Genomic DNA, 26,785 nt, shown 5'->3' on the forward strand with positions numbered 1-26,785 from the left:
CTTTTCATGTTCTGTTAATTCTGTCCACATCATTTCACCCCTTCAAGCATGTCAGTATAATTTTGGATTATCTGTGAAGTTTGCTCTGGCTGGTTAACATGAAGCCCATAGGAGAAATTTATTAAAACTCAAAAAAGGTACTAAGGCTAAATGGAAAGTGATATGTTTTATTGGCACCCAAAGGAAACAAAGGGAAAACATAACAAACTTATTTAGCACATTGTTTTCATATACAACTTCCTAGTCTTCCATAGACTTGGTTGAGTAAGTTGTGTGAAGCCAGCAATAGGTTGAAGCACGTTCAATGCAGAATAAAAGGAATCAAAACATTATATTAAGTGAATAGGCACAAAGTAAACATTTGCATTTACCTTATTGAATAACTGTTCTATAATTACTCTTATCCTTTTTATGGAATTTTATATGTTCAAGCCTGTGTGGGAATAGCACACAGTTTGTAAGGCAGTGGATGCACTGTGACCTTTGCAATAGAGACTTCACTGAGTTCTTTCACTCCATCAGGACACTGGAAGCTGAAGGCCCTCATCAGACTGGTCAGAAAGATGAAGGTCTCAACTCTTGCCAGCTGCTCTCCCACACATGCACGCCGACCTATAGATGAAACCAAGAGGAGAGAACCAATCAAGAATAAAGGAGAAATTTCCTGACAGTAAGAACAATTGATCAGTGGAATGACTTACCTCTGGAGGTTATGGGTGCTCCAAGACTGAAGGTTTTTAAGAAGAGATTTGACCGTCTTTTGTTTGAAATGGTATAGGATTTCCTGCTTGAGCAGGAACTAGAAGACCTCCAAGATCCTTTTCAACTATGTTGTTCTGATATTCTGATCTCCAAATTGTATCCCAATAGCTTCTAGCAAGTTCAATCCCTACAGTTATTTTCTCAGTTTTCCTCTGTTTGTGAACACCCCTTAATGTACGAGTTTAACAGAAGCTATACTATATGGTAGATCCTTTCAAAGGCTAAACCATAGACCCATGACAAAACTGATATGGTATGTTTTTCTAGAGATGGGCCTACAAGAGGGAAGTCAACGTCTCTCCATTAAGCACGGCCAATTGAAATCCATCCGATGGTGGCACTGTCTACCCCACATTTTTCTATCTTATCAATCAGTAGACTGTAGTCTACTTTATCCAATGCCTTCCTGAAGTCCAAGCATATTATGATTACAGCATTTCACTGATCCACTAATTTAGTCATTTTAGGAAAAAAGGCAATAAGGTTTGCCTGACACAATTTGTTTTAAAAAAAACCAGATACTGTAATGGCTTAAAGTGATCACCCTCTTCATTTCTAGGTGGTCACTTATCCTCCACCTGATTATATTTTCCAGGATTTTCCTAGGTACAGATGTCAAGTTGATGGGCCTATAATTTCCTCAATCCATGGTTTTTTTTTCCTTTTTGTAGATTTGTACCACATCAGCTCTTTTCTAGTCCTTTGCTAATTCCTCTGTACTACAGGAGCTTTGAAAGATTTCATTCAGAAGCTTTGAGGTTATATCTGCCAGCTCCTTCAGAACCTGAGATGCAGGCCATCTGGTCCAGGGGATAGGTACTCATCCAGGCTGGATAGGTGTTCTCTTACTACTTCCTTGCCTGTCTTGATTTGTGTACCTGTTCTATCTATCTCCCTCAGTGTTGTTTTGCGTAGACTATTTTCTTCTTTTGGATAAATACAGATGCAAAGAAGGACTTAATCAGCTTTGCTTCCTTCTTGCGGCCTGTCATTTTCTTGCCATCGGCTTCCGTTACTGGACCCATCATTTCCTTGAATTTCTTCTTGTTTCTTACACATTGAAATAAGATTTTGTTGTTGTTGTTAATTTTAGCATTAGTTGCCAGTCGTGGCTCACTCTGGCTCTTAGCTTTCCCACGAGTTATAAGCTGCTTTGGGCTCATGGACATACCTATTCCGAAGGGCAGAAACTCTTTCCGTTCAATGAACTTCCCGTCCTTATCTAAAAAGTGATTTGGGTTGAATTCTTCAGGTTTCTCCCATTGTTCTGGATCAAGAAGAACAGAGCGCAGGTCTCCAATAATATAGCTCCCCTGTAAAAAAAACAGAGAAAGAGAAGGAGAGAGAGAGAGAAGGAGAGAGAGAGAGGGAGAGGGAGAGAGAGATGACCAAAAAGAGGAAACAAGGAAAAAGTTCAAACAATATTTATGAATCATTTGCTTATAGCTTGCCTTTATGGAGCTCTATTTGTTCATTTCCAAAGCAGTTACTGAGATTGGTGGCTGCTCAACAGTTTAGTATCCTTTCTCTCTTTCCTTCTATTAAAACAGAGGGCTGGGTGCCCCAAGAAGGGGGACAAAAAAACCCAGACATGACTTCAGTTATGAACTTAAATTCAGCCCTTAATCTCTTATCATCTTCCTAGGATTAAATATAAAACATTTAAAGTTCATTAAGTGTTTGGAGTTTAACCCATAATTGTTACCCCACAAAAGCTTACTATTCTCGCCCATTCAATTGACTACATTGGCAGTTCCTGAATAGAGAGCCTTTATCCAAGTGCCATATTCTGGTTTTCCTTCCATGTTGCATTAGTGGAATGCAACATGGGGGGCTTTTGCCCAGGTTCGCCTGGTGCACCAGTTGCGACCCTATCTGGACTGAGATGCCCTACGCACAGTCACTCATGCGCTCGTGACCTCCCGTTTAGACTACTGCAACGCTCTCTACATGGGGCTGCCCTTGAGGACCACTCGGAGGCTTCAGCTGGTGCAGAATGCGGCCGCGCGAGTTGTGATGGGGGTTTCCCGATACTCCCATGTAACACCTCTACTCCGCGAGCTGCATTGGCTTCTGGTTGCCCTCCGGGTGAGATTCAAGGTGCTGGTGATGACCTATAAAGCCCTAAATGGCTTGGGTCCGGGATATCTGAGGGAACACCTGCTGCCGGCATCAAGTTCCCTTCGTCCAGTGCGCTCCCACAGGGAGGGTCTTCTCAGGGTGCCACCGGTAAGAGATTGCCGGCGGGTAACACCCAGGGATAGGGCCTTCTCAGTGGGGGCGCCTGCCCTTTGGAACCAGCTGCCAGTGGAGCTGAGGACTGCCCCTGACCTCCGTTCATTCCGCCGGGGCCTGAGACCTGGCTCTTCGAGCTCTCTGGCCCAGGCTGAGGATTAATCTTATTTTAACTGGGGTTTTATTTATGCAGGGACAAATATAATTTTTTTTTTAAAAAAATTGTTTTTAACTTTTGTATCTTGGTTTTTTAATCACCCTGTAAACCGCCCTGAGTCCTTCGGGAAAGGGCGGTATATAAATGTAATAAAATAAATAAATAAATAAAATAAATGTAGCCTGAACACATTTCTCACCTTTGGAATAACGTAACCCCTCATCTTCACATCCTTTGTGCATTTCCTGCTTCCCCCAGCTAGCATGACATATTTTACACGCTGCATATCATGAATCACAGCATTGGTGTAGGGCAGCTTCTTCCGATCCTGATAGGAAATTGACCCCAAGGAACCAAACACATCTTCAATCTCTTTCTGGATTTTCTCTAGGAAAAAATGACAGAAATAGAAGGCTCATTTTCAGTATTGTGTTTCATTTATGTATTTCCTAATTGTAACATTTAGCCAAACTTTAGGATGTAGAATAGATTCTTGTAGACAGCATAAGCTTGCAATAAACTTTTATATTCATTTGAATTGCCTGGACTTCCTGATTTTCCTCCTCTTGACACATGTTATTACTGGCTTCTGGGCTTGTGTCTGCTAGAATTCCAAAATTTGCACCTTAGTCTGGCCTCCAATCCTGGCTGCCAGCTCCATTGGGCTTTCTGCTGAGAGATCCAAAGCCAATTCCAGTTTCTTGGCCTTGCATTCATTCTCCGATCTCTGATCCAGATCACACATTTTATGTCCAAGGTTCCTGTTGATTTTCTGATTCTGGGTCTGTTCTTGCTTCTACCCACCACAGCAGCTGGTTGAACTTCTGAGATGGCTCCAGCTTCAACTCCAAGCTGGATCATTACTACCCCTCTTCAGGCATTCCTCAGCACATACTCTTTTCCACAGCTTCCAGGTCTGCAACCCCTTCCTCTATGGGCAGGCTCCCCACCTCTTGCCAGTCCCTCATCCTGGTTGCATCCCTGAACACTGCTGATAACAGTACTAGTTTGGCTCTGTCCCCTGTGCCCCCAGTTGTTGAGATCACTTGGAGGTTTATCAGTGCCCTTCTGTGTTGTAAACAGGAGATAGATGGTGTTGTATCCCTTCCCCATCTGTTGAGAGATGGCTGTTCAGTCTTAATGTAGATAGCCTCTTTTAAACCAGCAGTCCTCTCTCTTCAGAATATGGATTTGCTGTCCTTTCAGCAGTTCCAAAAAGATTCCATACACATTTGCACGATTCAGGTGACCTTAGGAGACTTGGATAAACTCCCAAGTAGCTTGAACAATTCTCTGAAAGAGTGCTAATGACCAGTTGACTGCAAGGAATATAAACCTTTCCATTCTCCGCCATTCAGTCAGAACTGAAGAAGCTTCTTGGATGAGAAGCGAAACATTTTCGAGGAAAAACAAAGAAAGTCCAGATGCCTCTTGAAAAAGAAACTTCGGGACAACCATGACCTGGATGACTGACAATCTCCATAGACACAACTCTTGGCTGGCTCCCAGTGCCGCTCTATTCCTTCATGCAGACTCCAACCTCCATTAGCCACTTACCTTCACCACACCTTCAGCCTTGTTGCTGCAGCCAACCCCATTTGGTCCCTCCAGTGTCCTGTCGAGTAGCAGGCAAGGCAGTAGCAGGGCAGGAAGAAGGTATGGTTAAGGAGAAGATTGAAGGGATCATTAGGTATCTCAAGGAATCCCACATGAGGCTCCCATCCTTTCTCTTCATAGCAGGGAGCCTAGTGGGCATCTGCTTGTGCCCACTGTTTTGATATTTTTCTATGTTTATTATATTATGAATTTGATCTTATATACACAATTTAGCAAGTAACAAATCTGAAAACCTTGGTAGATTGAAATGTGTGTTAAATGTTTTAGATCTGTACTGATTTTCAGCTTTTAGACAATCACTTTATGTTTTATTGAGGATTTATAGATGACTCTCTATATATGTGCATTCCTGGCTTTTCTTTAAACCTGCTAAGTTCAGACTGTAGCTTATAGGTTCAACAATTTATGTAGGAAAATTATTATGAAGAGTATTTTCAAAGAATTCCTGTTTTTAGAACCTGAGATTGGCCTTTGTTCCCCCAGCCTAGATTTCTCTCACCTTGGATGTTGGGATGATTTGTCAAGAGGATCAGTGCCCACATCACAACAGTGAAGGTTGTGTCTGTTCCAGCAATAAAAAAATCAAAAATACACTGAGCCAGGTTGTCTTCATCGTAGGTAGAGTTGGGGTCATTTCTGCTCTGATGTTTAAAATGTAAAAATAAAAATTACAATAATTCTATGCAGATTTTTTTTGTGCCACAAGTCATAATAACAATAAATACAGTTATATAGGAAAATCAGTGCAGGTATGAAGAGTGAAAACCTGACAGCTACATGCCTTCTTGTTTTCATCTTGTCATTAGAGCAGACATGTCAAACACAAGGCCCGCAAAGTGGTTTCATGCGGCCCGTGAAGCCATCCTGGAAACAGTGAGGGAATGGCCCCCACTGCCTTGGCCCTGGCCCAGAGACCCTCCTACTGTCAGAGACCCTCCTGCCCAGGCCCCCATAGGCACCCTTGATGCGAACGATGCCCACTCTAGCCATGCCCACCCAGTAGGCCACGCCCACCCTGGCCATACCCACCCGGCCCCTTGAGGGCAACCGCAATGCTGATGTAGCCCTCAATGAAATTGAGTTTGACACCCATGCGTTAGAGTAAGGGGGTGAGCAGATGAGGCTCTGAAGGGGTTAGTTAGGGGAATGAAACCTCTCCAGTTCTCCAGACGTTTGTTGAAACACAGGTATATGGAAACTTTTCGAGGAGATTCTAACCATGGGGAATGAGATAACAAGGTTCTCAAAACAATGAGAAAGTGTTTACGTGAACTATGGTGGACATACCCTAAGGCTCAAAGATTTTGGTCAAGAATACATATATGGTTAGAAAAAATGACACAAAAGCCACATAGATTTGAACCTGTTAGGTATAATTGCAGGAAATTATGAGAAAGAATGGGTATATTTAATGTTACATGTATTAACATGTAATGAGAAATGTATTTTGTCAACATTGGAAAGAAGAAGAATCACCAGCAGAGGAAGAGATAATCAGAAATGGACAGACTTACATTGAAAATGAAGGAGAAAAAAGATTCAGAATACTTTAGAACATGGGATACATTTTATCAATGGCTAGAAAAATAAGGCAGAGAGTAAGCTAAATATTGCCCCCCAGACAACATGTTGTTGATAAAATATTAAGGATTTGTGATTATAAAAAAATAATAAAATATGGTTATAAAAAATATTTGAAAACTGTTATCACCTTGTAGGGGAGATGGGCAGCATAAAAAATGAATGATTTTTTTTTAAGTCACCCAAGTCCTCTTCATTAAACTAGACATACCCAGTTCCTGAAATCGTTTTCCTTATGTTTCAGCCTCCAATCATCTTTGTTGCACTTCTCTGCACTTTTTCTAGAGTCTTAACATATTTTTGTATCATGCTGACCAAAACTGGATGCAGGAGTCCAAGTGCAGTCTTAGCAGTGGAGTATAAAGCAGCATTATTTCCTCATGTGATCTTGATACCAAGTAGCATCTTGCCATCAAACATCATATGACCTATTTCTTTTCTATCCACAATGGTTCAGCAAATCACCATGGTTCATTGTACTCAGTATGGATACCATAACAAAAAATCTACAATTACAACACTTATGGATGCTACAATATAACAGTATATAATATATATTATATTTGGGTTGCCACAAAGAAGAAGGGTCAACCTACCGGTATTCTCCAAAGCACCTGAAGGCAGGACAACAAGCAATGGATAGAAAGTAATCAAGGAGAGAAGCAACCTGGAACTAAGGAGAAATTTCCTGACAGTGTGAACAATTCAGTGGAACAGCTTGCCTCCAGAAGTTGTGTGCGTCATCACTGGAGGTTTTTAAGAAGAGATTGGACAGCCACTTGTCTGAAATGGTACAGGGTTTCCTGCTTGGACGAGAAAACTTTCAAGATCCCTTCCAGCTCTATTCTAACCGTATACTCATTGATACCATGACAAAGCATGAAAGATGGAGCACCCTTGAATCATTAATCTAAAGGTGGAAAGCCTGCCTTAATGGTTTACGAAAGAGGATAACTATTGAGAAGACTGCATATCATTTCTACTTATGGTCAAGGCTGTGAAAATATCTGTCTTTTTCCAATCTTTTCGGGTTAAGTATTCATTTAAGTATAAATTAATGAAAAGTCCCTGGTTATTCTTTTCCTTAGTGGGATTTCTAAGAAATGAGAGGCAAGCACAATTGGATGACAAACACTGATGTCTATCTGCCTACACAAAGAATCAATAAGTTTAAGATTGCAGAAGTACAATATAGAAATCTGAATTAGTTGTTGTTCTTAGCTGCAAAGTTGTGTCCTACTCATCGTGACTCTATGGACAATGTTTCTGTCCTCTACCATCTTCTGGAGTCCATTTAAGCTCACGCCTACTGCTTCAGTGACTCCATCCACCCACCTCATTCTCTGTTGTCCCCGTCTTCTATTGCCCTCTATCTTTCCCAGCATTAGGCTCTTCTCCAGTGAGTCCTTCCTTCTCATTAGGTGGCCAAAGGATTTGAGTTTTAGCTTCAGGATCTGGCCTTCTAAAGAACAGTCAGGGTTGATCTCCTCTAGGACTCACCGGTTTGATAGCCTTGCAGTCCAAGGGACTCGCAGGAGTCTTCTCCAGCACCATAGTTCAAAGGCCTCAATTCTTTGGCGCTCAGCCTTTCTTATGGTCCAACTTTCACTGCCATACATTGCAACTAGGAAGATCATAGCCTTGACTATACGCACTTTTGTTAACAGGGTGATGTTTCTGCTTTTTAGCGTGCTGTCTAGATTTACCATGGCTTTCCTCCCCAGGAGCAAGCGTCTTTTAATTTCTTGACTACAGTCCCCATCTGCAGTGATCTTGGAGCCCAGGAAAATAAAATATGTCACTACCTCCATTTCTTCCCCATCTATTTGCCAGGAATTGAGACGGCTGGATGCCATGATCTTGGTTTTCTTGATGTTAAGTTTCAACCCAAGTTTTGCATTCTACTTCTTCACCTGTAGCACGAGGCTCTTTAATTTCTTCTTCACTTTCTGCCATTAGAGTGGTATCATCTGCATATCTTAGGTTGTTGATATTTCTTCCGGCAATCTTAATTCCAACTTTTGATTCATCTAGCCCTGCTTTTCTCATGATGTGCTCTGCATATAAGTTAAATAGGCAGAGCGACAGTATACAGCCTTGCCGGACTCCTTTCCCAATTTTGAACCAATCAGTGGTTCCGTGTCCCGTTCTCACTGTTGCTTCTTGGCCCACATATAGGTTTCTCAAGAGACAAATAAGATGGTCTGGTACTCCCATCTCTTTAAGAACTTGCCAAGTTTGTTGTGATCCACACAATCAAAAGCTTTAGCATAGTCAATGAAGCAGAAGTAGATGTTTTTTTCTGGAACTCTCTAGCTTTCTCCATGATCCAGCATATGTTGGCAATTTGATCTCTAGTTCCTCTGCCTCTTTGAAATCCTGCCTGTACTTCTGGTAGTTCTCGATCCACCTACTGCTGGAGTCTAGCTTGTAGGATTTTAAGCATAACTTTACTAGCATGAGAAATCAGTGCAATGGTGCGATAGTTTGAACATTCTTTGTCACTGCCTTTCTTTGGAATTGGAATGTAAACTGATCTTTTCCAATCCTGTGGCCACTGTTGAGTTTTCCAAATTTGCTGGCAAATTGAGTGTAGCACTTTTACTGCATCGTCTTTTAAGATTTTGAATAGCTCAGCTGGAATACTGTCACCTCCACTAGCTTTGTTGCTGCTCAGCTTTTCTAAGGCCCACTTCACTTCACATTCTAGGTTGTCTGGCTCGAGGTTAGTGACCACCTCATTGTGATTATCAGGGACGTTAAGCTCACTCTTGTATAGTTCCTCTGTGTAATTTTTCCATCTCTTTTTAACCTCTTCTGCCTCTGTTAGGTCCCTGCCATTTTGGTCCTTTATCATGCCCATTTTTGCATGAAACGTTCCCTTCATCTCTCCAATTTTCTTGAAAAGATCTCTGGTCCTCCCTATTCTATTGTTTTCTTCTATTTCTTTGCACTGTTCATTTAAGAAGGCATTCTTACCTCTTCTAGCTATTCTCTGGAATTCTGCATTCAATTGGGCGTATCTTTCTTTTTCTCCCTTGCCTTTCACTTCCCTCCTTTCCTCAGCTATTTGCAAAGCTTCCTCAGACAGCCATTTTGCTTTCTTGCATTTTTTTTCCTTCGGGATGGTTTTCGTTGCTACCTATTGTACAGTGTTGCGAACCTCTGTCCATAGTTCTTCAGGCACTCTGTCTATCAGATCTAATTCCTTAAATCTATTTGTCACCTCTACTGTATATTCAGCAGGGGTATGATTTAATTCATACCTGAGTGCCCTAGTGCTTTTCCCTACTTTCTTCAGTTTAAGCCTAAACTTTGCAATGAGAAGCTCATGGTCTGAGCCACAGTCAGCTCCTGATCTTGTTTTTACTGACTGTATAGAGCTTCTCCATCTTTGGCTGCAGAGCATATAGTAAATCTGATTTCTGTGTTGACCGTCTGGTGATGTCCATGTGTAGAGCCATCTCTTGGGTTATTGGGAAAGAGTGTTTGCTATGACCATCATATTCTCTTGACAAAATTCAGCCTGTGCCCTGCTTCATTTTTTACTCCAAGGCCAAACTTGCCTGTTATTCCGGTTATCTTTTGGCTTCCTACTTTAGCATTCCAATCCCCCATGATGATAAGGACATCATTTTTCCTCTTCAGCACCAGTGGTTGGGGCATAGACTTGGACTACTGTGATATTATTATTATTATTATTATTATTATTATTATTATTATTATTATTATTATTATTATTATTAATTGGATTTATATACTGCCGTTCTCCCGACGGACCTGGAGCGGTATACAGGGCAGTTAAAACACAATATACAATAAACACTATAGAAAGTTAAAAATAAATTAAATTAAATTAGCCATAATTTTTTTTTATTTATTTTATTTAATTTCTATACCGCCCTTCTCCCGAAGGACTCAGGGCAGTGTACAGGGCAATAAAAATACAACATACAAAAATTAAAAATAAGATTAAATTAATCTAGCCCTAACAATAATAATTACAAATTACAAATTAAAAATACCCGAAACCCCATTAGACCAGGCCGGCTTGTTCAAATAAGTAAGTTTTCAGATCACGGCGGAAAGAGCGAAGGTCGGGAGCCATCTGGAGCTCAACCGGTAATTGATTCCAAAGGGCTGGCACGCCCATAGAGAATTCTCTCCCCCTGGGGGCCGCCAGCCAACACTCTCTGACCGACGGCACCCTGAGGAGGCCCTCTCTGTGGGAGCGCACAGGACGAAGGGAAGTTGATGCCGGCAGCAGGTGCTCCCATAAGTAATTCGGACCCATGACATTTAGGGCCTTATAGATAATCACCAGCACCTTGAATCTCACCCTGAGGGCAGCTGGAAGCCAATGCAGCTTGCAGAGCAGAGGTGTTACATGGGAGTATCAGGAAACCCCCATCACAACTCGTGCGGCTGCATTCTGCACCAGTTGGAGCCTCCGAGTGGTCTTCAAGGGCAGCCCCATGTAGAGAGCATTGCAGTAGTCAATCCGAGAGGTCACGAGCACATGAGTGCCTGTACGTAGGGCATCTCAGTGCAAATAGGGCCGCAACTAGTGCACCAGCGAACCTAGGCAAAAGCCCCCCTGGTCACAGCTCCTATATGATCTTCTGAACTGAGCTGTGAGTCAAGGAGGACACCCAAGTTGCGAGCCCTATCTATAGGGGGTAATTTTTTTTATTTTAATTCCATTTATATCCCGCCCTTCTCCGAAGACTCAGGGCGGCTTACAAGCTTAGCAGTAGCCTTCATTCTAAGTATATGCCTGCTTATTAGGGCTTTCACACACACCCCAAGCGGCATTATTACAAAGTCAGCTTAATTGCCCCCAACAATCTGGGTCCTCATTTTACCTACCTTGGAAGGATGGAAGGTTGAGTCAACCTTGAGCCTGGTGGGATGCACTAAACCTGCACTAATTGCAGGCAGCTGGTGTTACTTAAGGAGGCATTAGCCCACTGCTCCACCAAGGCTCCACCAATACCTCACCCCCCATAGTTAAAGATGGAATAGAATGGATAACCCGAGATGCCTGTATGTACAGCCACTCGGTCTTGTCAGGATTTAGACGAAGCCTGTTCCTCACCATCCAGACCCTCACTGCCTCCAGGGAATGGGACATCCCATCAAGGGCATCACTGGGTTGATTTGGGGTGGAAATAAAAAGCTGGGTATCATCAGCATACTGTTGTTGTTGTTGTTGTTAGTTGCGAAGTCGTGTCCGACCCATCGCGACCCTATGGACAACATTCCTCCAGGCCTTCCTGTCCTCTACCATCTTCTGGAGTCCATTTAAGCTCATGCCTACTGCTTCAGTGACTCCATCCAGCCACCTCATTCTCTGTCGTCCCCTTCTTCTATTGCCCTCGATCTTTCCCAGCATTAGGCTCTTCTCCAGTGAGTCCTTCCTTCTCATTAGGTGGCCAAAGTACTTGAGTTTTAGCTTCAGGATCTGGCCTTCTAAAGAGCAGTCAGGATTGATCTCCTCTAGGACTGACCGGTTTGATCGCCTTGCGGTCCAAGGGACTCGCAGGAGTCTTCTCCAGCACCACAGTTCAAAGGCCTCAATTCTTTGGCGCTCAGCCTTTCTTATGGTCCAACTTTCACTGCCATACGTTGCAACTGGGAAGACCATAGCCTTGACTATACGCACTTTTGTTGACAGGGTGATGTCTCTGCTTTTTAGTGTGCTGTCTAGATTTGCCATGGCTTTCCTCCCCAGGAGCAAGTGTCTTTTAATTTCTTGGCTACAGTCCCCATCTGCAGTGATCTTGGAGCCCAGGAAAATAAAATCTGTCACTACCTCCATTTCTTCCCCATCTATTTGCCAGGAATTGAGAGGGCCAGATGCCATGATCTTGGTTTTCTTAATGTTAAGTTTCAACCCAAGTTTTGCACTCTCCTTCTTCACCTGCAACAAGAGGCTCTTTAGTTCTTCTTCACTTTCTGCCATTAGAGTGGTATCATCTGCGTATCTTGGGTTGTTGATATTTCTTCCGGCAATCTTAATTCCAACTTTTGATTCATCTAGCCCTGCCTTTCTCATGATGTGCTCTGCATATAAGTTAAATAGGCAGGGCGACAGTATACAGCCTTGCCGGACTCCTTTCCCAATTTTGAACCAATCAGTGGTTCCGTGTCCAGTTCTCACTGTTGCTTCTTGACCCGCATATAGGTTTCTCAAGAGACAAATAAGATGGTCTGGTACTCCCATCTCTTTAAGAACTTGCCACAGTTTGTTATGATCCACACAATCAAAGGCTTTAGCATAGTCAATGAAGCAGAAGTAGATGTTTTTCTGGAACTCCCTAGCTTTCTCCATGATCCAGCGTATGTTGGCAATTTGATCTCTAGTTCCTCTGCCTCTTCGAAATCCTGCCTGCACTTCTGGTAGTTCTCGATCCACATACTGCTGAAGTCTAGCTTGTAGGATTTTAAGCATGACTTTACTAGCATGAGAAATGAGTGCAATGGTGCGATAGTTTGAACATTCTTTGGCACTGCCTTTCTTTGGAATTGGAATGTAAACTGATCTTTTCCAATCCTGTGGCCATTGTTGAGTTTTCCAAATTTGCTGGCAAATTGAGTGTAGCACTTTTACTGCATTGTCTTTTAAGATTTTGAATAGCTCAGCTGGAATACTGTCACTTCCACTAGCTTTGTTGTTGCTCAGCTTTTCTAAGGCCCACTTCACTTCACATTCTAGGATGTCTGGCTCGAGGTCAGTGACCACTTCATTGTGATTATCAGGGACATTAAGCTCATTCTTGTATAGTTCTTCTGTGTAATTTTGCCACCTCTTCTTAATCTCTTCTGCCTCTGTTAGGTCCCTGCCATTTTGGTCCTTTATCATGCCCATTTTTGCATTAAACGTTCCCTTCATTTCTCCAATTTTCTTGAAAAGATCTCTGGTCCTCCCTATTCTATTATTTTCTTCTATTTCTTTGCACTGTTCATTTAAGAAGGCATTCTTATCTCTTCTAGCTATTCTCTGGAATTCTGCATTCAATTGGGTGTATCTTTCTTTTTCTCCCTTGCCTTTCGCTTCCCTCCTTTCCTCAGCTATTTGCAAAGCTTCCTCAGACAGCCATTTTGCTTTCTTGCATTTCTTTTTCTTTGGGATGGTTTTGGTTGCTATCTGTTGTACAATGTCGCGAACCTCTGTCCATAGTTCTTCAGGCACTCTGTCTATCAGATCTAATTCCTTAAATCTATTTGTCACCTCTACTGTATATTCAACAGGGATATGATTTAATTCATACCTGAGTGGCCTAGTGCTTTTCCCTACTTTCTTCAGTTTAAGCCTAAACTTTGCAAGGAGAAGCTCATGGTCTGAGCCACAGTCAGCTCCTGGTCTTGTTTTTACTGACTGTATAGAGCTTCTCCATCTTTGGCTGCAGAGCATATAGTCAATCTGATTTCTGTGTTGACCATCTGGTGATGTCCATGTGTAGAGCCGTCTCTTGGGTTGTTGGAAAAGAGTGTTTGCTATGACCATCGTATTCTCTTGACAGAATTCTATCAGCCTGTGCCCTGCTTCATTTTGCACTCCAAGGCCAAACTTGCCTGTTATTCCAGTTATCTTTTGGCTTCCTACTTTAGCATTCCAATCCCCCATGATGATAAGAACATCATTTTTTGGTGTTAGTTCTATAAGGTGCTGTAGTGCTTCATAGAACTGGTCAATTTCATCCTCTTCAGCACTGGTGGTTGGGGCATAGACCTGGACTACTGTGATATTGAATGGTTTGCCTTGGATTCGAACTGAGATCATTCTGTCATTTTGAGGATTGTATCCCAGTATTGCTTTTCCTACTCTTTTATTGACTATGAAGGCTACTCCATTTCTTCTGAAGGATTCTTGCCCACAGTAGTATACCTGATGGTCATCTGAATTAAATTCACCCATTCCTGTCCATTTTAGTTCGCTGATACCTAAGATATCGATGTTCAGTCTTGTCATCTCTTGTTTGACCACGTCCAGTTTTCCTTGATTCATGGATCTTACATTCCAGGTTCCTATGGAGAAAAAATCTTTACAGCATCGGACTTTCCTTTCACCACCAGACATATCCACAGCTGAGCGTCCTTTCGGCTTTGGCCCAGTCGCTTCATTCTTTCTGGCGCTACTAGTACTAGCCCTCTGCTCTTCCCCAGTAGCATATTGGACACCTTCCGACCTGAGGGGCTCATCTTCCAGCGTCATATCGTTTTGCCTTTTGGTACTGTCCATAGGGTTTTCATGGCAAAGATACTGGAGTGGTTTGCCATTTCCTTCTCCAGTGGATCACGTTTTGTCAGAACTCTCTGCTATGACCTGTCCGTCTTGGGTGGCCCTGCACGGCATAGCTCATAGCTTCATTGAATTACGCAAGCCCCTTCGCCACGACAAGGCAGTAATCCATGAAGGGGATCAGCATACTACCCTACCCCAAAACCACGAATGATCTCACCCAGCAGCTTCATATAGATGTTGAACAGGAGAGGCAAGAGGACTGACCCCTGAGGAACTCCACAAACAAGAGGTCTCGAGGCCGACCTCTGCCCTCCTGCCAACACTGACTGCGAATGACCCAGGAGGTAGGAGGAGAACCACTGTAAAACAGTGCCACCCACTCCCAACCCCCTGAGGCGCCACAGTAAGATTCCATGGTCGATGGTATCAAAAGTCGCTGAGAGGTCTAATAGGACTAGGACAGAGGAACAACCCGTGTCCCGAGCCCGCCAGAGATTTTTTTTTAATCCTATTTATATCCCGCCCTTCTCCGAAGACTCAGGGTGGCTTACAATCTAAGCATAATCAATGTGCTGAGCAATAGCCTTCATTCTATGTATATGCCTGCTTATTAGGGCTTTCGACCCCCCCAAGCGGCATTCATTCACCAGTGCGACCAATGCCATCTCCATGCTGTACCCATGCCTAAAACCCGATTGGTATGGGTCCAGATAATCCACTTCCTCCAGGAACAGAGGGAGCTGATGCGCCACCACACTCTCAACAACCTTCGCTAGAAAGCAAAGGTTGGAGACCGGACGATAGTTGTTCAAATTAGCCGGATCGAGGGCAGGTTTCTTGAGGAGGGGCCTCACCACCGCCTCCTTCAAGGCAGCAGGGAAGCTACCCTCCCTCAAAGAAGCAGTTATTACTGCCTGGAGCCAGCCTCGTGTCCCCTCCCGAGCTGCATATACCAGCCAGGAGGGGCATGGGTCAAATAAACACGTGGTGGAACTCAGCCTCCCCATGATCCTGTCCACTTCTTCTGGAGTCACAGGATCGAATTCTTCCCAAATAATGTTCCCAAGACTGCTCATCTTCCCCCCCGTCAGACTCCACCCAGTCAAAGTCCAGACTGGCCCGAATCTGAGCGATTTTGTCTGCCAGATGTTGACTAAGCTCCTCGGCACAACCCTGCAAGGGCTCCCCCCTCACCTCCTGATTAAGGAGGGAGCGAGTCACCCTAAACAGGGCGGCCGGGTGATTATCTGCAGAAGCGATGAGGGCAGTGAAGTAATTAAACTTTGCTGCCTCCATCGCTGCGAGATAAGACCTCGTAAAGGTTCTTAACTGCAATCAGTCAGACTCAGACTGGCTGCATCTCCAACAGCTCTCTAGGCTCTGTCTCTGACGCTTCATCTCCCAGAGCTCCACAGAAAACCATGGAGCCCACCAAGATCTGCACCAGGACAAGGGCCGCATGGGAACAATGCGGTCAAGTGCCTCCATGGCTGCCCTTTCCCAGGCTTCCACTGCATCAACCAGGCTGTGAGCAAAGATGGCAGGCACAGATCCAAGCGCCACCTGGGACTGTTCAGGGTCCATTAGGTTCCTGGGGCGGAACCACCTAGTCGGTTCCATAATTCCGCGACAGGGGGCAGCGAAACAGAAGGCCAGCTGCAGGAGATGATGATCAGTCCATGACAGGGGTGTAATAACTGGAAATCCCCCTCCCAGATCATCAAGCCACCGTCCAGATAAAAAAAATTAGATCGAGCGTGTGATCCCCCCATGAGTTGGGCCCTGAATTACTTGGGTCAGGTCTATGGCCGTCATGGAGGACATAAACTCCCAAGCCAACCCTGATGAACCTCCCAGGGATGGCAGGTTGAAGTCCCCTAGAACCATAAGTCTGGGGAACTCAACCGCCAACCCAGAGAGGATGTCGAGGAGCTTGGGCAGGGTTGCTGCTACGCAGGTAAGTGAGAGATATGCCAGCAACAAACCCAACTGAGCCCCAGGGCCACATCTCAGGAGGAGCGACTCACACCTGAGTATCTGAACAACGGTAGCCTCCCGCGGACACAAGGTCTCCCTTACAACCACTGCAACACCCCCGCCCCTTCCCTGAGCCTCAGGTTGGTGAATCACATGGAAACCTGGTGGGCAAAGTTCAGTTTAAGGGACATCTCCCTCTGGACCCAACCAGGTATCCGTAATGCAAGCCAGATCCGCACGCTCCTCTTCAACCAACTCTTGAATAAGAGGAGCCTTATTAACTACTGATCTGACATTAAGGTACACCAGCCTGAGCTCAGGGGCCTGTTCATCCCCACTCCCAGAAACATGGGTTGAATCCAGGGGGTCGGAGAGTGCCACCGCTTGAAGATAGCGGGGGCGCGCTCCCGAATATGGATACAGCCCCCCGTGCAGCCACCTATTACCATTCCCAATCATCATGAGGATCCACAACCCCACCCCCCACTCCAGAGACCCGGAGGCGCCCAACCCAAGCCCCATCCCACCGTGACCTGTAACAAGCCTGGACTGAACACACCACTTAAAAAAATTAGCTAAAAACAGATCAGGGGCCTCTTCCTTGAAATAAATCGGAGACCCCAATCCATGCCTAACCATCTCTCAGAGTCCCAACAATTGGGCCCGTCATCAAGAGGAGAAATAGAAAAGAAGACGGGTCGCACCCAGGAAGGGGGGGCACCCCTGAGGGCGCACAAGTCCATGCCAGAATAACATAGGCAAGCCATAAATAGTTATGTGAGATCAGCAGAAGGCAGTCAGATGTTGAGTGGAGATGGTATAAAATCAGAAGGAGTGTATGAGTCCAAAACCAACAATCCAGATCCGCTCTCACTCACGTTGGATACCTCCAGAACAGGTCAGCAGCCGTCCTCTCACCATGACCACAAGACTGATCTGGGAGGTGGATGGAAACCCCACCCAGGGGAAGAAGCATACCCTCTCAGATCTCTCACTTCCAGAGAGGGTAGCAGATGGAAAATCTAAGCCACCCTCTCACAGCGACTCTTCACCCCGGGTCCTTCTGAGTCTTTGGGGGTCAAGGGAGACAGCATGCAGGAGTCCATCTCCATATAGGAGAAAAGCGAGCCCGGCCCTAGCCAATGCCATGCTGACAGTCATGAAACCGAGACACCTCACCACAGAGGGGAGGGTCATGGAAGCCATAGCTCCAGGACATGATTGGAAGGCTAATGCTGGCCAAAAGCAGACCAGTGCGCCGCCCAACCAGCCACGAACCTGGCAGGTCATCAAAACTGCCTCAGGTCCCTTGAAGGCAGCAAGTCTTAACAAGCATAGGAATCAACCACCCGGGTCTCCTCCTCGCCGGTCTCCGATAGCTGCTTTGAAACAGGTGGGGAGTAGGTAGAAGTCTCCCGCCGATCTTCTGCCAGGCCCTAATCTTGGTCTGGCTGGCCACTCGGGACACGGGGGATGGAAAGATGGCCCATGCTGCCCAGCAGTATGCAGCAAGGACCGTCATGCAAGAACTCCACGCTGGAACAACCACAGTACTCCAGCTAACCCCCGCTGCGGTTCTTCCAGCCGCTCCAAGCCACGGCTCTATCCGCCCTGAAAATCAGCTGATCGGGGCATTTCAAGCTGCAGCACCTCAAGCCACAACCGCAGCCACGGACTCTCAGCACGATTTCCAGCCACATTTCGCCAACATGGAGGACACCGGTGCCGCTAAAAGCGGCAATGGCAAAGCAGTCTGACCACCCCAGCCCTAGCACGGAGGCATAGTGCACTCCCTAGGGCTCCCCCAGACCGCAAATTAAAGCCGAACTCACGAAGCTCACGGAGCTCAGCTCAGCACGTCCGCCATCTTGGGCATGTGCATATATGATTGGTTTGCCTTGGATTCGAACTGAGATCATTCTGTCATTTTGAGGATTGTATCCCAGTATTGCTTTTCCTACTCTTTTATTGACTATGAAGGCTACTCCATTTCTTCTGAGGGATTCTTGCCCGCAGTAGTATACCTGATGGTCATCTGAATTAAATTCCCCAATTCCTTTCCATTTTAGTTCGCTGATACCTAAGAGGTCGATGTTCAGTCTTGTCATCTCTTGTTTGACCACGTCCAGCTTTCCTTGAATTGGTCTTACATTCCAGGTTCCTATGGAGAAAAAATCTTAACAGCATCAGACTTTCTTTCATCACCAGACACATCCACAGCTGAGCATCCTTTCGGCTTTGGTCCAGTCGCTTCATTCTTTCTGGCACTACTAGTACTAGCCCTCTGCTCTTCCCCAGTAGCATATTGGACGCCTTCCGACCTGAGGGGCTCATCTTCCAGCGTCATATCGTTTTGCCTTTTGGTACTGTCCATGGGGTTTTCATGGCAAAGATACTGGAGTGGGTTGCCATTTCCTTCTCCAGTGGATCACGTTTTGTCAGAACTCTCTGCTATGATATTTCTGTCTTGGGTGGCCCTGCATGGCATAGCTCATAGCTTCATTGAATTACGCAAGCTCCTTCGCCACGACAAGGCAGTAATCCATGATGGGGAATCTGAATTTAGCATGGGCTAAATTCAGGATAGGAACTAAATGAAAACTAAATTCAGGATAGGAACTAAATGAAAAAAAAAAGAGAGAAAAGCACTTTCTACAGGGGAACGATTGAGAGCATCCTGTCATACAGCATCACAGTCTGGTTTGGAAGCATCACTGCTTCAGATAGGAAGGCAGTGCAGAGAGTGGTGAGGATGGCTGAAAAGATCGTGGGCAGTTCCCTCCCTCCCATCCAGGACATAGCACAGAAGCGCTGTTTGAACAGGGTCCATAAGATTATCTGGGACACTACTCATCCTCTTCACAACCTGTTTTCCTTGTTACCTTCTGGGAGGAGGCTTCATGCTATCCATAGCAGAACATCCAGATTCAGCCATAGTTTCATTCCATACAGCATTAACCTTGTCAACTCTCAGGCTTCCTCCTTCCATTATATATTCAAGATGGACAGTATTTAATATTTTATTGTTATGTATATGTAGGGGTGTGGGTCTATACACATGTTGTATATAGTATGTTTTAGGTGTGTGTCATGTATGGGTTTCACCTTGACAGCGGGCAACTAAATTTCATTTTTGATGTGTGCTGTTGTGCCCACAGTAAAAAAAAATGACAATAAAGATTATCTTATCTTATGAAGGTAATATCATTAGCCCCTCCTTTTTACTGATAGCAAAGAATAAAATAATTCCAGGATCCAATCTGGGTCAGTCACCAGGACTAGAGGTTTGCTCTTCCAAGCTTTTGGATCATGCTATAGCTCATGTTCAGGTAATTTCTCTCTAACAGAGTGTGGGTTTTTTTGGACTATTCGCTTCAGTAAAAACATACCTTCTCCATCTGAAGAAGATAGTAATCAATGAAATCTTCTGGCTCATGCTGAGAGTTGAATTCCTTGTGTTTCTCTATTTCCTGCTTTGCAAAGGAGACAATCACATCCACAGCAGCCAGGGCTCTCTTGGGAGGGCCTGGGAGGTAGCTCATTAATCGTGGGAACCAATTATACACCTAATAGAAAAGGAAGAGGAATGGTTATTTATTTACTTCGCCACAATTAGAGAAGACTCTTAGGGTCTCACAGTAATAGACAGTGCTCAATAACCAAACAAAAATGTTAGAAACACATTGAAGTAGGGCAAAAAACAGACCACCAAAAGCCCTTCAGAAAAGCTCAGTTTCCAAATTCTTGTAGGAAACAGATAATGCTAGAGGCAGATAAATTATTAGAAAGCTATGATAAAATTTCTCTTATTGTCTCCAAAAGCCTTTGTAAATATGCTTACCTATGGCTAACTGAGCTGCAATTTAATAAATTAGATAAACCGGTTTCACATGCCAGGCTAAATAATGAATTAACTACATGGATTTTCACAGTCTGCTAGCTTGTGAACTGGTGTGTGTGAGATCACATCTCAGGATTAGCTTTTGGCTCAAAAATGGGCATCCCTATTCAGATGAATTCAGAGGCTCCCAACTCTGATAGTGTGTTGTAAGGTATTGAAAATCTGACTGATTCCAAAGATATCAAGTGAACAAATGAAACCTGTTATTGTTAATGGCAAGTGAGGTCATTGTCTATCCTTGGCTGCTGGTGGGTTTTTGTGTTTAATTCTGTAAGCCCCCTGAGCTCCTTATGTAAGATGAGCACATATACATAATTGTAAATAAGATTTACTTCAGAGTTGAACTGATTCCCTGCTCCAGGTACAGTACGACTGGACAGATAGCAGGTTCAAACTCTTGGCTAACTAAATAAAGTATAACTGGTCAAAGTATCTGGTCAAAGTTACTATGACCAGTTCTGGAAGATACACCCCTGTGGTCATGTGATCAGATTTTGGGTTCTTAGTAACTGGCTTCCATTTGCCATTTGCAGCATCCCCCAGCCATGTAACCACATTTTATGACATTTTTGGCTTTTTTTCCCAACCAAAATTGCCCATTGGATAATGGTTGTAAAACCATGTCCAATGGTGTGGTGACTCAAAATTGAGTCCAATCATGTGGTGACAGCAATGATTTATGATTACAATTCAGGGGTTAATTATAAACTGTATAGTCCTTGGTAGATCAACAGAAGTCCAGTATGAAGGTCAATAGAAATCATTCTTCCTGGTTTTTCCTCATTATTCATACCCCACTAGAATATTATATCGAGTTCTCTATACTGTGCTTTAGGGACAACATTTACAAATTGAAGCATACAAATTGGGGAGAGCAACTGAGATGGCAAATGTCTTGGAAGGAAACACTTAAAGCCTATAGGTAGGCTTAGCCTGGAGAAAAGAAGACCACCAGGAGACATGATGGCTGTCCTCATGTATTTGAGTTTGTGTCAGATAGAAGAGAAACAGGATGGTCCAGAATTCTTCTAGACATATGGATGGAAGCAACGGGTTTAAATGATAAGGAAGCAGATGTTAGTTGGGTATTTGGGAAAATAGGTAAGAACCTAAAGAACAGGGGTCTTCAAACTTGGCTCTTTTCTGACTTGTGGACTTCAACTCCCAGAATTCCTCAGCCAGTCACTGAGGAATTACATTCATGATTACATGAAAATGCTGATAGAAACATAGTTTGTTTGGGGACTTTGGTCTCTTTAAGAGAAAAGATGACCCACCTGATGGAAAGAGTCACCAGTGATTTTCACAACAGTTTCAAGGGCTTGAATTAACATCTGGAAGTTTTCATCTTCAGGACCAAACTGATGTCCAAAACCCAAAGCACATATGACATTAGAAACTGCATTTAGTACTGGAAATGAAGGGTCAAATGGCTGTCCTGCAAATGAAGATATTTTATAATGAATTTCATAAAGGAGAACTTCTAAGGAGATGAAGGAAGAGAATTGGAAATTCTGGCAATTTTTTTCAAAAATTTAGAATCAAATCAAATGCATCTCTTTTTATTTGAAATATTGCAAGAATAAAAAAGATTTCTTCAGACAGTCATGAACCATTATCATTACCCCAAATTACAGACCTTTTGTTTGTCTAAAGCTCTCCACCAACGTCTGAGCTGTGTCTTCTATCTGATGCTCAATGCTCTTCTTCCCCAGGCCCAGCTTCCGCAGAGAAGTGATGCCGATGTGTCGCTGCTGTTTCCAGGTGTGGCCATTGGAGAAAATAATTCCTGAAGGTATCAGTAGACAATGGTAAATGATTCCTGATTGCATTTGTGTTTATATATATATCATTATTTGCATAATTTTTTGGAGACTGATATAGCTATTTCAAACTTATTTGTTCTCAGCCACACCGTTCTGAGATTTGAACCTGGGTTGATTGCACATTAGGCAGTTGTTTTAACCTTTAGGCCACAGGCTCTTTCTCACTTTGTCAGCTGCATCGGGGAGGGAAGAGACAGGGGAGATATAAAATGTTGTTGTTAGCTGCGAAGTCGTGTCCGACCCATCGCGACCCTATGGACAACATTCCTCCAGGCCTTCCTGTCCTATATAAAATACTCAAGACATATCTCCCCTGTCCCTTCCCTCCCTGATGCAGCTGACAAAGTGAGAAAGAGCCTGTGGCCTAGAGGTTAAAACAACTGCCTAATGTGCAATCAGGCCAGGTTTGAATTGAAAGGGTGTGGTGACTGATGAGAACAAATAAGTTTGAAATACCTATATCAGTCTCCAAAAAATTTACGCAAATAATATATATATATATATATCAGTTCTTGCCAAACCTCTCTCTGGGTTTCAGATGGAAATACCAAACCTCAGTGACATGCTGTAATTTTCTGACATTCTAGCCATTTTATTTGTTCTTACAAAAATATTTATTCATTTTGGGATTCACATTGACACAGGGAGTCATATGTGGTATGGCAACCAAACGTGCACTCCTAAGATTTTGTAATTGTTCATGTGCAAGAACATATGTTATAGGCACAAGAGAGAGGATCTTCTCGGTGGTGGTACAATCCATCTGCAACTATTTTTTTTTGTTCTTTATATTTAATGTCAGTAAAGATAGGAGAATCTTACATTTATTTTCAACTATGCAAGGCTCATTATGTGGCTAGGAATACATATGCAGAAATAAACTCTTTTCCTCCTTTATACTATCATTATATAATTATATGTCCTCAATAACTTTAAAAATACGAATCCCAGGCATATTTGTGTAATGGTATAAAATCCTTGAACTCTGGGATAATAGTAAAACAGCTGTTTATTGTTTAAAAGCAGTAAATCAATAAAATCAACCATTTATAAAACCTGAAAATCGACTGTCTTAGCTTTCGCTGGTACACTGCCAGCATCATCATTTTGTGTGTGTGTGTAAAAAGACCTGACCATTTTATATATATGTATATGTATATGTACTGTATGTGTGTGTGTGTGTGTATGTATGTATGTGTGTGTGTGTGTGTGTGTATACACCTCAGAAAACATATATATATATATATATATATACACACACACACACACACACACACACACACACACACACACATACTGTAAGACAGCAAGAGTTACCTTATGGTAAGATGGAAAGAAAGAAAGAAAGAGAGAGAGAAAGAAAGAAAGAAAGAAAGAAAGAAAGAAAGAAAGAAAGAAAGAAAGAAAGAAAGAAAGAAAGAAAGAAAGAAAAATGGTTTGATCACTTTTAACAATGTAATCACTTTACGACGAGATGAGTGGCAAGCAAATGTAGTAAATCATCATCATCATCATCATCATCATCATCCCTGGTCCTTGGAAAGGACACAATAGGTATTAATGCCTTTAGGTGAGTTGGTCATATAGACAGAATTTGTGAAAAACGTATTTGCAAAATCTGGAGGAAGAGGCCAAATATGAAGGAGAAGGAAGGGAATGATGGTTAGGGTTAGTGTGATGGTTATTTATATACAATTTCTTACTTACCTCTTCCTTTCCCTAAAGCAGTCAAGAAAGGATCATCCGGTCGATCAGAGAATTCCTCTGGGAAGCTGGTCATTGCTTCTTTCACAGTTTCGAATCCAGACAGCACTATTAGAAGGTAAGGTCCAAGCCACATGGTGTATATGTTTCCATATCGTTTTACATGCTGTTGAGTGAATCAAAGTTGAGAAATGTTACAATCAAATAAAACAGATTCTTTATAGTTATTACACCCACCTACAGTTTTTCTTAAATCCTGAATTCTAAGACCTTTCACCATGTGGATCTTGGAGATCCCTGCCAAGAACTTCTTTATGTGCTTTTAAAATTTTTTGCTGGGATGTTCCTTTCTCTAGTCAAAATCCGCCTTCTCCCATCTGTTTGCTCCCTTCTACCATGCCTCAAATGACAGAGGGTCTTCTTACTGCCCACTCCTCCTGTGACTGACAGATATATGAAAGGGGGAAAAATGGTTACATTAGTCTCAGAGAAAGGAATGTGAATCTAGAAGCAGATTCTAAATAATAATGAGCATTATCAGCATGGTTCTGGAAAACATAGCAAACGCTTTTCAGATCCCTAATATGGCAAACTGTTCACTGGTCTCGCTCCTGCCAAGAAGAGAAAGGAAGTCAACCTTTTCTCTTTCCAACTAACCACTGGATGTTTGTTTGTTATTCTGGAATACCAAAAGAAGTATTGAGTAATAAGGAGTATTACCAGCATGATTTTGCAAAAACATAGCATATGATTATCAGATTACTAATATGGTAAACTGTGTTCTGGGTTCTCTTGTCAAACTCGTGACGTCATGTGACATGCAACGTATCGTGACTTTTTCCCCATTGCCAACAATGGGGTGACTGCGGTTTTAGTATGATGCATCCGGCCCATGGGCCGGCAGTTTGACATGCATGTTTTAAGCCAAGAAGAAAAAGGGAATAAGCTTTTTCTCTATGCAGCCAAATCATTTCTCTGAAAATATGCATGTGTTGTTTGGCAGACAGTCATGATTAACATTCTCTGCTCATAAATTGTTTATTTGTCCCAGTTTTGTTCCCCTCTGTGTAAACAATAACAACCTGGGTCTCATCAGCAAGAACGATGAGTCAGCATATAGAGAGGAAGTGGAGAAGTTAATAGACTGGTGTAAAACCAAAAACCTGTCTCTGAATGTAGACCAAACAAAAGAGATGGTTGTTGATTTCAGAAGGACAAAATACAACCGCTCTCTGCTGAACATCGATGGCTCCTTCATGGAGATTGTAAGGAGCACCAAATTTCTTGGTGTTCACTTGGTGGAGAATCTCACTTGGTCCCTCAACACCTCTTACATAACAAGGAAGGCCCACCAGCGTCTTTACTTTCTGAGGAAACTGAGGAAGTCACAGCTTCCACCACACATCCTCACAATCTTCTACAGAGGGACTATTGAGAGCACCCTGAGCAGATTATTTATCTAGGGTCTGTAATATGTGCTCTTCAGGCAGAAATTAGGTGTCCAGTTCAGCCCTTCTACCCTATTGAGCCTCCATGCTATCAGTCCCCTCTACCACAAAGATCCTGCAGGAGAAGGGCAGTGTGGACAACCATGGGATCTGGCAGGGTGAGATCTGTGAACCATAGATCTGTAAACCATAGATCTGTAAACAAAGCTTTCGCTGTGTCCCTGCCCAACAGATACAGTGCCCTTTCTGACCTTAATAGGGACATTAAGGAGACAGGTAAAAGTATCTGCGATAATAACTCAAATAAGCAGGGGATTTATTTATTTTATTTTATTTTAATTCCATTTATATCCCACCCTTCTCTGAAGACTCAGGGCGGCTTACAATCTTAGCAGTATCATGGATCATGGTCCAAGATGAAAAACTTGTTTTCGACAGGGAGAAGTGTGAATCTGGTATTACACACCAGTCATGCAAGAACAGAAAGGCATCCAAAAAGAGAAGCCACCTTCTGGTTGGTGATTCAATTATAAGGGATGTAAATTTAGGAAAGGACACAGAGGTTTTGAAAGAGGTCAGGTGTCTTCCAGGTGCTACTTCCAGTAGGGACAAGAAGCGTATTTCTAAAATAATCAAGAATGCCAGCAAGGACTGTGATGTGGAGGCTATTGTACATCTTGGCACTAATGATCTGTCCCAAAAAGATGTACTCTCTGTGCAGAATGATTTCCAGAGCTTGGGGCAGGAACTTATCAGAATAGGCTGTAGGCTTACTTTTTCAGAGGTTTTACCAGTGTATAAGGAGCAAAATGGAAAAGGCCAGCGTATAGCAGAATTTAATATGTGGCTAAAGGAGTGGTGTAAAGGAGAAGGCTTTGGTTATATTAGTCACGATGTCTGTAGCTGGTCCAATGAAAAAAATGTATAAAAGAGATGGTCTGCATCCATCCAAGAAAGGGACTGAGGTACTTGGCAATAAAATCACAGCTTTTTTGGAGGAACATTTAAACTAAATAATGGGGATAGTGAGTTAATTGATACAGAACATCACTGTCCCCGGCAATCTAAGAAAATAGGGGAAGCCAGGCACCACACAAGTTATGCAGCAAGTATTTTTTTTTTAATTTTAATTCCATTTATATCCCGCCCTTCTCGGAAGACTCAGGGCGGCTTACAAGCTTAGCAGTAGCCTTCATTCTATGTATATGCCTGCTTATTAGGGCTTTCACACACACCCCAAGCGGTATTATTACAAAGTCAGCTTAATTGCTCCCAACAATCTGGGTCCTCATTTTACCTACCTCGGAAGGATGGAAGGCTGAGTCAACC

General features: G+C 43.2%; 1 protein-coding gene across 1 annotated transcript in view; it reads right to left on the reverse strand.

Annotated features, from left to right (window-relative positions):
• Positions 1-427: 427 nt before the first annotated feature.
• Positions 428-26,785, reverse strand: part of LOC308668902 (cytochrome P450 2J2-like) — a gene marked incomplete at both ends in the record, with an annotated part of 32,108 nt that continues 5,750 nt past the window's right edge. The window contains 8 exons of the mRNA XM_081329169.1: positions 428-612; positions 1,934-2,075; positions 3,354-3,541; positions 5,271-5,412; positions 19,967-20,143; positions 21,756-21,916; positions 22,118-22,267; positions 24,012-24,174. Coding sequence (XP_081185295.1) covers positions 428-612; positions 1,934-2,075; positions 3,354-3,541; positions 5,271-5,412; positions 19,967-20,143; positions 21,756-21,916; positions 22,118-22,267; positions 24,012-24,174 — 1,308 coding nt within the window. The remainder of the gene's footprint in view (positions 613-1,933; positions 2,076-3,353; positions 3,542-5,270; positions 5,413-19,966; positions 20,144-21,755; positions 21,917-22,117; positions 22,268-24,011; positions 24,175-26,785) is intronic.

Source organism: Vipera berus (genome assembly GCF_964194415.1).
Source record: "Vipera berus genome assembly, chromosome: 5".
Classification (NCBI taxonomy): domain Eukaryota; kingdom Metazoa; phylum Chordata; class Lepidosauria; order Squamata; family Viperidae; genus Vipera; species Vipera berus.